This window comes from Apteryx mantelli, chromosome 30 (genome assembly GCF_036417845.1).
Source record: "Apteryx mantelli isolate bAptMan1 chromosome 30, bAptMan1.hap1, whole genome shotgun sequence".
Taxonomy (NCBI): domain Eukaryota; kingdom Metazoa; phylum Chordata; class Aves; order Apterygiformes; family Apterygidae; genus Apteryx; species Apteryx mantelli.
In genome coordinates, this window is record NC_090007.1 from 6504841 (window position 1) to 6520018 (window position 15178).

The following is a 15178-nucleotide window of genomic DNA, read 5'->3' on the forward strand; positions in this document are numbered from 1 at the left end:
TAAACCAAAAGCAAATCTGAGGCCATTCAGGAATCTGAGAATTTGAACTATGTGTGTGAAAATGATTTCACTAGGTGTTTTGTGTATGAGTACAAATACGGTGATAGAAAAAGACATGACAAATAGCCTAAAAGCAAATTCAGGGAAAGCCAGAAACATCCCCAGAAGCACTGAGGGACTGTGAAGAAAAAGTCCAAAAAGTGAGCTTTTAGACTGAGTGCTAAAGGAAGGGGATTTGGCACTGTGTGCAAAAAAACCCTGGCTTCTGTCCTTTATTCCTCTTGTTTTCAGGAAAAACAGGGCTTTGGCATTTATTATAAAGACAGTGGAACCTCACTGTTCTGGAATTCCCTGATCCCAGACAACTCGGTCAGCCAAATACTAAAAACTGCTGCTGCTACTGCAACAACAATTTTTGTTTGCTACCTAAACTAGAAACGTATTGTTTCTTTTGATGTGTCTTATGCCAAATACTCATTTCTCAGCACAAAAATCCAAACTGTATTTCTGAAGTACATTCACCTTAGTAAAGACAACAGGGCAGAATATGATTTTCACTCACCCAGAAGATGGCATGTTCCAAAAATATTTGGATTAGCATGATTCCAGTGTGAAGAGCATTGGATCAAAGGCAGTTGACACCAGTGTCCCCTGCTACCCTTTACACAGCTTCTGAGGCTCCCAGTTTTGGCCTAACACATAAGGTCAAAAGCAGTAAAATAAACACACTATTTTCTCTCTTAACCAAGAAATCCTCCTAGCTCAAGCACTGAAGAGAAACACAACAAAGAGCACGAAAAACTTTCACGCAGAACTAATCTTGGTCAAATTTTCAGTTGGTGTAAATTGTCCTTGCTCCCCTTCAGTCCACAAGGAGAATTTAAACCGACTGAGAAGCTGACCTAGTGATTCGCCACTGCAAGTACTGTGCTGTGCTTGAAGTGATGGGCAGCTGCTGAAAAACTAACTTCCCTGACTATTCCCTGACTAGCTCATTCATGTTCAAGAATTCCAGCTCCAAACTGCTCTGGAGCAATCATTTTTTTAGCTACATACTGGTCCATTGGTAATGATAATGAAAGTATAATTTGAGAGCAAAGTCTCAAAGAACAACCAACTAGTATGATGATGTTAACAATAAATGATAGTGGAAACACTGATTGATGTCTCTTTGTTACACACAGACAAAATAACACAGCAAAATAGACTGAAAAAGACCATTTTCTATAACCCCATTTGTAAGTTCACCATGCTCTATCTTAATACCAATTTCATTTCTTGCCTCCAGCACCTCCACTGAAGACTTCCAGAATCTTACACCTCTGACAGTTATTAATCTTCTTCTGATTTGCAGCATATGTTTATTCATGATCAGCTTATTTTATTATAGCACTGGGTTTTGACCTTAGCGCTAGTGAGCACAAAATAGCCTTTAAGGCAAGCACGGTTTGTAGGGAGAGGTAACATCTTTTATTAGAACAACAGATGTAGCTGGAAAGAAATGAACAGGCTTCTAGGCACACAAACCGTTCTTCAGGTCTGAAATAGGAGAAACATTCAAGTTAAATACAGCTTGGAAGCAATTGTTCTGCCTAAAACAACTACCCAGTTTGAGCAAAAAGGTAAGATTGGTATCTGCAGAATATTGGGGACATTAGCAAGGTGTGAGATGATTAAATCATATTTAATGGTGTGCCAAAAGAGATGCCATAAACTGCTAGAAGGGCAGTATTCTATATATTCCTATACACACTGTATTACTTATGGAACATCTTGGCTAAATGGCTCTGAATATACTGTATACTGTGAGGCACGTAAACCATTTCACCAAAGGAACAATATTGAGGCCTGACAGTTACACAGCTGGAACAGCACCCCATGCATCCCTTGGAAAGTGATTTTTAGGAACACTCCTTCAGAAACTCTTTCCTCAGATTCTGGATGGTTAAATTCTGGATATATCGATTTTACACTGTGCGCAGCTGAAAAGCTCAGAGGACAATACTTTGTAGCTCATGAGCAAATGATGAAGGGGCTATATAAAAGCTAGAAAGAGTTTTCACCTACACTTAAGGGTATGGTGAAAACAGCACCCTCATGACAATAGTTTCTCAAACCACTGAAATCACCTTCAGCCAAGGGGTAAGCCCCACACCTCACAAATACTCTTTGTATACGATCCGTATGTATATCAATACTATCGGCCCAATGCAAGATTTAGATCTATAGACACTAAAGCTACAAAGAAAATGAAAAAAGCACCACATACTGGTACATTTATGAGTCTATGTATTAAAAAAGGTTACTAAGTTTTTAAATGATTTTACAAACCATTGTATGCTTTTTAATACTTCCATACTTTGATTTTATAAAAAGGAAGAATAAAAGGATGCAATGGTTTTGGTGATTCAAGCTCTATTGGACAAGATATTATTTAAAAATGCATGCTATATACTTCACATCATTGTGTTGCTCTGAAAACATTCAGACCCATTGCTGATTTTACTCTGCCTTTATCTAACTTACGATATGAGGACAGCCCTGGTTTTAAAAGCATCTGAAGCAATGAAAATTAAACACAGGTTCTACAATGCATGCTCATGGTGAGAGGTATTTATTCAAGCAAGCAGTCAAGCTGGAATTAACCTACCTTAAGAAGTGCTATGTTACATGAGCAAATGTTGGAGGAGGAGGCCCTTAGGAAAGCTAGTATAGCAAACCATTTTATGACTTTGTGTCAATATATGAGGCATAAGCCCAATCAGATTCAGCATGTTCCTCCTAAAATTTCAAAACATGATGGTCTAACTGAATTTGCTCATCTTCCTCTGCATATTCCTTTCTCTGAACTGTTTCACTAAAAGCAGTAAAAAAAATTTTTGAGTCCCCACTCCTTCCCTGTTAGAAGTTTAGAGAAACAACAACAACAAAAAATCCTTTTCATTACATTCCTGGATGCATTTAAAACAATTAAGTTGGAATTGGGAAAATGAAAAGGAAGGCAAAGAGAAAGCTTGCGTGACTTCCAAGGCAAAAAAATCAAGATATTTAACTTATATCCTCATGTACCTCCATACCCTTCCCCAGAACTCCCAATGGAAATGTAAAAAGGGGTGACATTTTCACCTACCCCATTACTAATTTAGGCAAAGGGCAAGCGTGCCAAAAAGCTATTTATAACGAAGGCAGCCAGGGCAGCGGAGTGGGGGGCTGTGAGGGGTGCAGAAACAGGTGCAGCAGCAGTGCGCATGACCCAATGTGCCCAGCAGAGGGTTGGCTCATCCAGCCGCTAAAATATGACATCTGGGGCTCATGATAGTCATAGGGCTTTTCCATCAGCAGGCGGGGCGGGGAAAGGCAGAGAGGGAGGGAAGGTCATTGCAGCGGGGCTCTATAAATTAAAGGCAAGCCCGCCTTTTTCTTCAATGAAATAGTAAAGGCAGGCAGAGCTGAGTGAGGGGAACAGGCAGGAAAGAAGAGAAGGGGGGGGGGAAAGGATCAGGCATAATTCTTCTCTGCTCTAACTTTCAGCATTTCTGATCTAATTTCTTTTTTCTTGCCACATTCCTGCTAAGGAAGCAACTCTACAAAGATGAAATACATCATAGGTATTGGAGGGTAAGTTGCTATTAATATTGCATATATATTTTTTTCATGTTTAATTGTTGTAAGATGATTTTAGGCTTGGAGATTATGTAGGTCTCTATAAAATAATATTACAGAACTCTAGAAAAGATACAGCTTGAAACTTACTATTTATAATTCATGCTTCTTTTACATAGTACAGAGAACTCTGCAGGGTGGCATCTAGCGCATTTTTACATAGTAACAGGAAGTATGTTGTAGTAGAAAACAGTCTTACAATTAACTTGCAGGTAAAATTAAGGGAATGGTGTGCCTCAACCGTGAAAAAGGATGCTTTCAATATAAAGTAAGACTTTTCAAAGCTTCAGTGAAATACCCAGAGGGGGGAAAAATATATCCTGCTTCAAATGGGGGGGGGGGGGAAGTAGTAAGAAAAGCTTTTCTTTTCCCCAGCTAAGTAAGATTTGGAAGTGAGTCTGCGTGTGTGTTTAGGACACGGTGACTGATATAAATTGGCATAGTCTCCCTGACTGCAGAGGAGCTTGCACCACTGACACCAGCCAAGGCTATGATTTATAATGCTAGTTCAAGGAAAGTGTGGGATTTCTATGGACTTTGAAAAACAGATGAGAAATGAGCACTTTCAGACTTGACAACTCTCTCATTTGGCCGGGAAGATTATTCAGATCTCTTCTATTAAAAACAGGTTTTGCAGGTACAAGAAAGTCTGAATCATCCTCTGAGAGAAGAAAAGAGCTTGCCTCATTTATAATTAATTTAAGGAAGTTTTTTCTAAAGCACTTCTTGCATGCCTTATTTTCAGGAGGTGGATTTTTTAAGTTGATGAATCTATGAATGTAAGCCTCCTAAATCACAAAGGTTTTAGGGCAATAAATGTCAGAAGATAGCTGAAATCTGCTTTTCAAGTGGCTGGGGCACTGCAAGGGAAAAACCCTCGGCAGATGTATCAATGGGGAGCCCCCCCCCCCTTTCATTTTCTTTCATATGCCCAGGGTTTTGCTAACCAAGGATGTTGTAGAGGCCACCAAGGTGGATGGGGAAGGGTGAGGAAGGTCACCGAAGCCCCCTAAGTGAGGCTGACCGAGCACAGGGAGGATAGCTGCTGGACTTAAGAAGCAGGAGGAGCCCAGCGCACTCCTCCATCTTGAGGCCACAGCGTGTGCGGCTTCCCCTAGCTTTTAGACAGACTCGCTACGAGCAAAGACGCAAGAGCCCTGCCGGGGAAATGGCCCTCAGGAAGGGAGGGAAGGTCGAGGGGCCTCTCCAGCGCTTCCTCAGAAACTCTGCAGGGAAGGAGTCCGGCTACCGCTTCCCGCGCCAGCAGGGCGCGGGTGCCGCGGCCGAAATGGCGGTACTGGCGCCTCAGCGCGGGGAGCCATTAAACGCGCGGGAAGCGGCGCCGGCGCGGCCGTTAGCAGCGGCGCGAGCCGCAGCAAGGCTGCGCGCGCCGGACACGGGCGGTTATCGGCGACGGAGGGGGGGCCGCTCACAGCCAATCAGCGGCCAGCGCGCGCCCGCTGGCCGTCGAAGCGGGAAATTCAAACGTGCTCCTCAGCTCGCCGCGCGCGCTGCGCCCCTTGCCGCAGCAAAGGGACGGGCCGGGACGCCCCTCGGGGAGGACGCTCGCCCCTTCCGGCAGGGGGGACGCTGGCGTGCAGGTGGGAGAGCTGCAGGGCAGGAGTGGGAAGGATTCCCCTTCTGAGCAAGTACCTGGAGTTGCAGTCCCGGGGGAGTTCCTTTAGGGAGTCCGAGGCAGCAACATGCTTGGGTTTTTATGTGTAATAAAGCAGGATATTTCCCCTCTGTGTTACCTGAGATCTCTCTACCTGGGTCAGAAAAGAGCTCCTAAAAGTCATACTGAGGTGTTCAGGACACTGTCCACATACACTGTATTGACAACACCTCACCAAGTGTATTAAGATGATTCACCCATTTACTTTTAATGCTACAGAAGCAGATAGAGCAGATGATAAAGCACAAGCCACTGAAGAATAGTTATAGCCTAGCAATAGGTATACCTCACACTTCCTTAGCACCCTGGTTCTAATGCAGTTTTTGTGATTCTACCTCACGTTTTCTGTTTAGTGTGACCAATGGTGGCAAAACCACTTTGACCAACAGAATTATCAAAGCACTGCCCAACTGCTGTGTCATCCACCAAGATGACTTTTTCAAGGTAAGCTGAACTCTTCTCCCCATTTAAAATAGTTATTGTTGCCTGGGTATATTTAGTGAAAGTTGTAGTAACTCCCATTTACAAGTTGTATATATTTGTGCGCGTGTTTTGAGTAAGTTTTGACAACTTAGGAGGAGCAGATTTACCAGTTTTGAATGGCCTTGAATGGGTGAGGAGATATTGGCCTTTACAAATGTCAGTGTCCGTTGGTTTCCACAGAAGTGGAAGTCAGCATGTCTGAGCACAGACCGGCTGTGGTACATTTCCTTCAGTTTTAACAACACATCTACCTTTAAATCAAGCTGCTGATTTAAACGTACTCTGTACAAATTATTTTCCCCATGTTGGCTTTCCATCCTTATTTTATTTAGAAAAGAATGTTGCTTCCATGTAATGCTTTATTTAAAAAAAAAAAAAACTGCTTCTTTTAATGACAAACACAAACCTGCAGTGCTTTAAATATGGGAAGGCAGCTATGCTGGGTATTGGTTGAGCTTTTAATAGCTCATTATCAGAAACCTGATTCAAAGATTGCTAAAATCAGTACAGAATACCCGTGCTGATCTTGGTGCCTTCTGCATCAATGCTGGGAAAGCAGCAGGGGAAACTGTGTCAGAACCATACTGCAAAATCCTGTAGGCTGCAACCATTTCATACTACTTCCAATATAGTTGGACCCCACTGTACATGAACGTCCAAGAGACGAGGTAACACACTTGAGGCATTTGTATGTTACCCCCCAACACGCAAGGCGTTCCAGTACTGGCAGCTGTATGGTCAGTTTGTCGTGCCTTCCTACGAGCACATGCTATGCTAAACAGAATGAGACACTGAAGCTGGAAGCACTTCTTTGCTATAAGCCTCATGCACAAATTTAGTCAAATATGAGCCTTTGAAGTAAAGGAGGTAGAATTCTGTTTAACCTTTCCATAAAAATGTGACTTCTCACAGGCACATTTGACTTGCAAATGCTATTGCAAGCAAAGCTGTAATTAAATGACCAAAACTTAAGCTATGCTGACCTGCATTTTTTTTTTATTAGAACTCTTAGAAGGAATTAAAATACCAATTATTGAGCATGTAAATGTTAACAGTTACTTAACACTGTATTTAAATACTAAGTCTTTATATGTTTACTTATAAACAGGGGGCCTATAATCAACTTGGTATTAGCCAAAATATTAACCTAGAATTCTTTGTCAAAAGTGGCTTACTTGAGCCAAGAAAACATTTCAAAGCTCTTGGGGTTGGTGAAAGATGGGAACTTTAATTTAATACCATTAGGGTCTGTAATTGTTTTTAAGTGAACACTTGCTTTGTTGTGTATTGCAGTAGTGTCCAGGTTGTGATCGGATCTTAGGTAGCTGATCACGCTGAGTTTGCAGCAATGTTTTATTGCTCACTATATTTCAGCCACAAGATCAAATAGAAGTCGGGGAAGACGGCTTTAAACAATGGGATGGTAAGAGCAGTGTTCGCTATAGGATGCAGTAATGTATATTTTTCTAAGTATTTCTTTTTAATTATTAAAGATTTAATAGTAAATTTATGCAATTTCAATTTTACAAGTTCATTCTACATTATAATTTCAAATCTCTGTGGTTCATGGTATTTGACTGTATACCTTTTTCCCACCCCACCCCCCCTTTCTTCTAACTAGTGTTGGATTCCTTGGATATGGAGGCAATGGTGAGCACTGTACGTGCATGGATTGAGAACCCAGTGAAGTTTGCCCGTTCCCACGGGGTGAATGTTACGCCTGGCTCTAAAGAGCCAGCCTCCAAAGATATCCATATATTGGTCATTGAAGGCTTCCTGCTTTATAATTACAAGTAAGGTTTGGGGAATTACTGATGGTTTGCCAGTGAGGAACACTAGATCACTAGTGCCAGGGCTAAAAACCCCCTTTCTACTAATATACCCTTCCCGTGTTGTTCTGAGGTATCACGGGTAAGGATTTTTCTCACCCTATTGCCAGTAAAGCTGAGATGCAGAAGGTGACATTCTCAAAGTAATGTAGGAAGCTCTCATTTAGAGTATGCTAGGACCTGGAGAGCTTCAGGCCAGAGCTTGTACCTACCGAGGCAGCAATAAAAGCACAGGCTTCCCTCTTGCTCTCCCACCACCATGCCTAAACTGTGAACTGAAAAGATCATCGATAAGAACAAGAAAATAATCAGTTCTCCATTTACTATATGGAATCTGTCATGACATTTAACAGTTTTCTCAGGTGATATATATGCTTGTTTAGCAGGGACTAAATCGAGCTTTGCAATTAATTGTACATTGGAGCAAAGACTTTCTTTCTTTCCCGTTCTTATATGGGGAAAAAAACGCTTGGTAGGAAGATGGGAAAAACTAGACTGGCAGTGAAGAGAGTGTACATTTCCAACATCTAAATATGAAAAATGCATGCTATAAACATAACTTGCAAAAGATTCTTGGCTCCAAACTGTAGTTTTGTTTACAAAAGTGTTTCGCGAGAAAAAGCTGTGCGTGACACTTGACAAAACGGAGTTGTTTATAAGCTGTACCATGAGACAAGCAGCACCGTTCTGGCTTCCCGAACTCAGTGGAAAATGGCAGTCTCCTCAGTTTATGGATACTGAGAATGGCCAACTAAAGACTGCATTGGCAAAGAGCCTGGTGTTCTTGGCCTTTCCCTAGGGAAGTATCCTTCCTAAAGGTTACAAATATCTCTGAAGTGTTCCTTCTTGTTAAAAGGAGCCTCTCTTTAGTCCAGAGGGAATATTGTATTCATGGCCCTGGAGCTTGCTCAGTTAATACTATGCTAAGTTTATGCAACCATCAGCAGGCCTTTAGAAATCTGTTAGTCCCACAGTGTTCAAACTAGCTGTTTGAATCAGATTTGCATTAATGATTTTTATAGGTTTATTTTCCCCCACCTAAGAGGGCTACAATTCAGTAAGGCAAGGCAGAACTAACTGCCTGTATTTCTTGAAAAGAGCACAAGGTGATGAATTGCCTTGTGTCAAATCTGTGTGTCCGCGCACATTTTGGCAGCTTGTTTCTGTGTAACGGGCTGGACTTTTCATAAATTGGTTCATATTAAACTGATAAATAAAAACTTTGGTCTGCTGCAAGTGGATTTTGAGATGATACATTATAGAAAAACTGTCATGGTTCATACCATAGGTCTTCCTAGCCTGTGTCTGGTCCCCCACAATAACTTGTGGCATGGTATTTGGGTGGGAAAAGTACCTAGCATACCATTCTGACCTATGAAAACCAGCATTTTTCATTTTTATACTACTAGTAAACCTATCATCCATTACCTATCCCTTTATGAAAACACTTAAATTCTGCTATCTACAACAGATAAAAATACAGGCAAAGCAGAAAGATTTCTATAGTGTTTTCAGGGGTGATTTGCCACTTTTCTCTGTCAGAAAAGAATAAATAGACACATTCTTTCTTTCCACCCTATCCCAGACCACTGATAGACCTATTTGACATACGCTACTACTTGGCAGTTCCATACGATGAGTGCAAAAGAAGGAGAAGGTAAGCAGATTGCTTGGCCTAAGTCTAATCCCTTCTTCCCATAGAGACTGTCTACTAAAGGCAAGAGAGGCAAGCATTCAGGCTACCGGCCCGTTATTAATAGGATAGATTGGTGTCACTTAGAAATTCGAATTACGGTTGAAAATTTTAACGTCAATTAGAGGACAAGGTTTTCATATGGCACTTACTAAATCTTTAGATCTAGCTGTCTCTCTTGGTTTGAAGATCAGCCCATCCATTAAGAGGTGCAGAAGGATCAGGGCCATTGCATGCTTCACTCATGAGCATCAGTAAACCTTTAGCAACTGTTTGCCTTCATGTATACCATAGGCTACCTGTAGTTTCTGTGTTTATTTTGGATGTTTAAATAAACTAGCAGTAAAATGCAGACAATTATTGATGAGGAATTGGACTGTGACAGTCAGCTTTTACATAAATGCAACCGAGCAGTTGTCAGACTAACTTCAGGCTTTAGCGCTGTGCCAGAGACAGTGTAGTCCTGGTAGGCTTAATGTTCTTTTCCACTTCAATATTTGCAGTACAAGGAACTATACTGTTCCTGACCCACCGGGTCTCTTTGATGGACATGTCTGGCCCATGTATTTGAAACACAGGAAGGAAATGGAGGACAGTGGCATTGATGTCGGTAAGTCTCTCAAATACAAATCCTTTGGCATTATACTTTGGATTTTAAGGAAATCGGTAATTTAATTCAAGGAAATTTTAACTTGTAATAATACAGGGCACTCTTTTACCAGAGTTGCTATCCTGGCTTACCTTCTGTTCAGATAAATATGTGCAGTTTTGTAACTAAGATCTTCCCTTTGTTTTAGATTATAACCACTTATAGCAAAACCATTCTTTATCATAAGATAAGAGATTTAGTGGGACAGGGGTTTTTGGGGGGGGTTCTGTCTTCCAGTTGGAAAACAAGTTGCTGTTTGGGTCAATCCATATGAAATATTTCAAAACTAATCTACATAGTTGGTTCTGACTGGAAACCTACAGACTGATTCAGTCTTTTTCTTTCAGTTAATTTAGATGGACTGAAGTCTAGAGATGAACTTTACAATCAAGTCTTTGAAGATATTCAAAACAAGCTTTTAAATTGCTTATAGGTAAATAAGTATCTGTTTGAGGGGCTGCAATGTGAGGGACTGACTGCTGAAACAACGCATTCGTATGCTTGCATAGTCATACTCTTCTGTCTTGCTTTTCAGGGTCTCTGAAGACCTGAAAGACCCATGTACAGAATGATGTAAATAGTATTTAGACAGAAGTCAGAATTAGGGTTTATCTATGTAAACTCTTCCTATACTGTCCTTTGGAAAGTATCTTTTGTATATAATTGAAAAATGAAGATAACTTATTTACAACTCTGTGATGGACAGGATTTTTTTTTTAAATTTTCTTATTTTATATTCCACTGGCTTAAATGTATGTTGGAAAATGCATTTTTATAATGGAACAAGTAACAGCTGCCTTTGGAAAACAACTGACTCTCCTGCTTTTGCACTTCTGCAGACATAAAGCCTTTATGTAATGGCTTGTTTGTAATGCCATCCTTTGAATTCAGTAAAAATCAACTTAAAATCTCATCTTTAAGCTCCTGTTTTAATATATTGGTTTTTTTCTTTTTCTGCTGTAGAAATAGGCACTAAAACCCCCAAAACACAACAGCAGCCCATGTTTTTTAACATGGCATTTGAAATGTCATATCCCAGACCTAAACATACCTGTGCATTCTTAAGTGATAGATAGATATCAAAGAAGTTTAAGTGATAACACTAGCCTGAAAACACAGTTCAAGTGAGTCATGTCCCAACCACAGTACAATTCTTCGAGCCAACTGGGGGAGAGGACCAGCACTTCAGATATTTTTAAAGTGCTGATGTGAAACCAGTTTTATGTCAGCCTCACAACTGCTCGACATTTCTCACTTTATGCTCAAAACAAATTAGCACATGAAGATATTATGGCCCATTTCACACAATAGTAAAGTGTTCCCAAGGTGAGAAGTTTGGACGGAAGCCTGTATTTCTACATTTTTATAATCCAAAGTTACTTGGTCCTCAATTCCCCAGCTAACTGAACTTCCAGAGTGAAAGCTGCCATAATCCTGAATTTGAAACCCAGAAGGCAAATTGGTGGGACTTCTCAGGGAGCTGGAGTAGCAGCTTAATAGTAAGACTGTGCTGGATTAGGAAATCTTGCTCAGGAATTAGTGCTGAAAATGCCATCCTAATTTCAGATTTGAAATGAAAAGCATTTAAATATGTTCTTGGAGTAAGTGTACAGTTGCAGTGAATTGACCAATGCACTTTTAATTAACTTAATGTGAACATGTTATAAGAAATCTATATGATAGGTTGCATAAAGCAGTCCTTTATGTCACTACAGAATCTGTTTAAAATGGTGTGTCCTGTGGAGGAGCTTATACCCAAATAAGTAATAAAATTTGTGGGGGGGGGGAAATGCATTAAACTGCCAAATAGCATGCTACTACTTGGTAAGATGTAAGTAGAGGAGGTAGTTTTACTTTTTCAAATTTGTCTGGTAAGTTCATAGATTGTACACAGATTTCTTATCCTGAGACCGCTCAACTCACTCATGTCCTCCCTCTTTAGCAAAACTAAGTTATCAGTGGAAATGTAGTCTTATTGATTTATTTATTTTTTCTGTTGATAGAATTTTTCTCGGTATTACTGTGAGATAAAAAAGCCTTCCACTCCAAACAAGATAGCACAAAAAAGTAATTAGGCAAACAGCATCAGAAGATTGAAATAATATAATGTGGAGTAACACTACCCAGCATGACAAGCTTTCGAAAGGAAGCACAGCATTGCTCCTGAACCAAAACTGCGTGGTAGAGCTTTAGTCTCCTGATTATTGCACACTTTCTAAGGCCTTGGGGAGAAAAAAAATGGAAAAGAAAACCATTCTGCCTGAGTTTCCTCCTTTATGAAGAGCAGTACAACTTGTATTCTTCATGAGGCTTTCAGGCAGACCTACACGTATTAGGAAAACAGTGACCTTCATGCAGGAAGCCCCATAGAAAACACGAATAACACAATGGTAAGCTCTCTTAAAATATATATATATATTTTTTTCTCATCTTTACCCCATCTGCTCTGATGTGGTATATGCTAATACCTGCTCTGCCCAGGGAAACATCTGCCTGTCGCATGTGCTGAGTGCCCAGGACAACAGGAACTGCAAAACTAATAAAGAACTGGTAGCGGTGTCGGCCTTGGCTGCTGGCTAGCTCCAAACTAATAATAACTCTCCCTGTTTTCTTTATGCCCGTTAACTAATTGAGCTTAAATACTGTGGTTAGATAGGTGAGCGCACTGGAGATCTTTCAACCGGCTATAAAAATACACTGGCTAAAGATAGGAAGTGCCATTAAACTGATGTCCTAAAGCACATGCGGCGCACCACACGTAAAAGTAATCTGAATGCTCGCGATGTTCAAGTACAAAACCTCTCACGTGGGATGAGTGCGGCAATCTTCTGGCCACTAAAATAACTTAGCTAGGGTGTCAGCAGTGCTCCCTTCAGATTTTTTGGGCATGCCTTAATTAGAAACATTGCTCCAGAAAGGCAGCTGCCACCGATTAGCAAGAAGTCACCTAAAAATCAGCCAACCTGTTTCAAAGAGTGCTTTAAAGACTGTCAGGAACCAAACTAGCCAGCAAATCGGATCTCCCACCGCGTCCTTGTGTTAGACTGATATATAAATATATAATGATATTAATGATATATAATTAATGATATATGATATAAAAAGGCATATTCCCTTGTCGGTAACCCCTGCTAGCTCCGTGCGTGCCCAAAGAGCCTGACAAAACTGTAATTATGCTGTTACATGCTGGGGCGCTCTTGTCAATGGCAAAGCAGTGGAAAGCCTGGGTTGGGGACAGGGCGCTGGCACTCGTCACCGGCACCTCGTGTGTTCATTCGACGTTATACGCAGCCCTGCCTGCTGATGGAAAAAGCATCCTCAGCTCCCCCGCGGCATTTGGCATAGGAGAAATTCTGTACGGGTTCCCCCAGTGTTAACGGATACATTTAACTCTCGCCTGAGAAGCTGTATAGAACAGTTTTGCCTTCGCAAAGACATTTAAGGCAAAAGATATCGCCCTCTTTTCAAGCTATCCTCTGGAAAGCAAAAAAAATAAGAATAAAATCAAAGCCTAAACAACCCCGAACACTTTTATCATCTCTGTTTGCACTGATTCCAGCATGTTTGCAACCTGCCCAGCCCAGCTTCATGGCTCTGTGCTAAGGAAGGTGCTTGCCCCGCTTTGCAAGCAGGGCAGCCAAAGCCTAAACCCACAGTATTTCACTTCACAGAAACCTCCCAGGCACCAGGACACCCTCACATTTCTGAGAGCCACCCTGGAAAGTATTTAGTCCCTGTAGTCCTCCTGATCACTCGCCAGAGACTTGGAAATGACTGAATTTCCACTCTTACACAGGAGGGGATGGGAGAGAGTGCAAATTCTGCACCTCAGCCTCCTCGGTGGGCTCTCAGCACAAGAACTGTCTCCCCAGTAAATCCTCAGCCACCTTGAAAAGCACATATTTTCCACCTTCTGCTGAACTTGTGCCCCGTATTCCGTACTTCAAAAGTCTCTAAAACAGACCAAATCATCCTGAGCAAGGGGGCAACCAAAACACCCCGAATTCTGGTTTATAAAAGTTTCAGGGATGATATTCTGTGCATCCAACAGGTTGAGATCTCCTAATACCGTTGCCTCCAGGAGCAGAGTATATATCTTCAGGATGACTAGGGATGAGATGGCAGCAATGTCCGGCAAGGATAAATCAACTAGTAACTTCTAAGAACTTTTCAGGACGGTGAAATGGAAACCAAGGGCATGAGAAGCATCCTGTAAGCCTTTGCACTATGTCAGATTTGCATAGCTCGGGAACAACTGGTGGGCCAGCATTTCCATACATCCTTTCACACGCTGGCTCTGGCAAAAAAATGTGCCATGTAAGAGCTGGATTAAATGTACGTGGGTCTAGCTGAATCTGCAAGGCAAAAAACCACCCAACTCCAACCCCGACGCTAATGGTGCCGTGGCAGGGACAGGACCAGAAACACCCACAACAAAAAGCAAACCTCAACAGAAAGCAGTGTCTGCATTTTTACCCAGCAACTGGAAAATAAATTAGTTATAACTAGAGGGCCCAAAACATCAGAAGGCTTTAGGAGTTTGGGAATCGGTGCAATGATGATGATGGTGGTGATGATGATGGTGATGATGATGATGATGATGCAAGCGGAGGCTGTTACCCCCTCTCCTGCCCTGGCTTGCAGCTCGGGACGTCTTGGTGCTCTTCCCAGCTCTCCCACTGCTCAGCCGCGGGACCTTGGGCAAAGCCGCTTCCTCTGCACTTCCCATCCCACCCCCATCCTTAATTCAGCCCCGACCTCTGCCGACCAGCGACTGCGCCTTGCTATACGGCGTGAAAAACACCAAATGCAGTGCTCCTCTCCTGCAGCGAGCACCCTGCTGCTAGTGCAAACCCCACTCTGGTCAGGCAAGAGCAACCGCGGAGTCCTCGTGCACGAGCTAGGCGCCCTGTGCCTTCGTGCCATGCACGAGATGCCATGTGTAAGCGGAAACCCCGGCAGCTCCAGCCCGCTCCAAGGCACGGGGCTTGGAGCGGAGCTATGTGACTGCAGGGCCAGCCACCGGAGCGGGGGGAGGAGATGGCCAAACTCTTAATTAATTGCATCGGAAAAGCAGATCAGGGTAGATCACGCTGTCCCGGACAGCGGGACAAGGGCAAGGTGCAAGCGCTCAGCACATCCTCATCCGGAGAGACGTGTCCGTGGGAAAGGATAATGGCCCAAGA

At 42.1% G+C, this 15178-nt stretch overlaps 1 protein-coding gene across 2 annotated transcripts; it reads left to right on the top strand.

Moving 5' to 3' along the window:
- The first annotated feature begins 3439 nt into the window (after positions 1 to 3439).
- On the top strand, positions 3440 to 10905 carry NMRK2 (nicotinamide riboside kinase 2). Of its 2 annotated transcripts, XM_013951999.2 has the most exons (8): positions 3440 to 3618; positions 5692 to 5782; positions 7196 to 7244; positions 7443 to 7614; positions 9236 to 9307; positions 9847 to 9953; positions 10340 to 10425; positions 10528 to 10905. In XM_013951999.2, exons 1-7 carry the CDS (start codon positions 3593 to 3595, stop codon positions 10423 to 10425), a joined length of 603 nt encoding a protein of 200 aa, XP_013807453.1. In that variant the 5' UTR covers positions 3440 to 3592; the 3' UTR covers positions 10528 to 10905. The 2 variants fall into 2 exon arrangements, with proteins under 2 accessions (XP_013807453.1, XP_013807454.1); XM_013952000.2 differs by lacking the exon at positions 10340 to 10425.
- The last annotated feature ends 4273 nt before the right edge of the window (positions 10906 to 15178 follow it).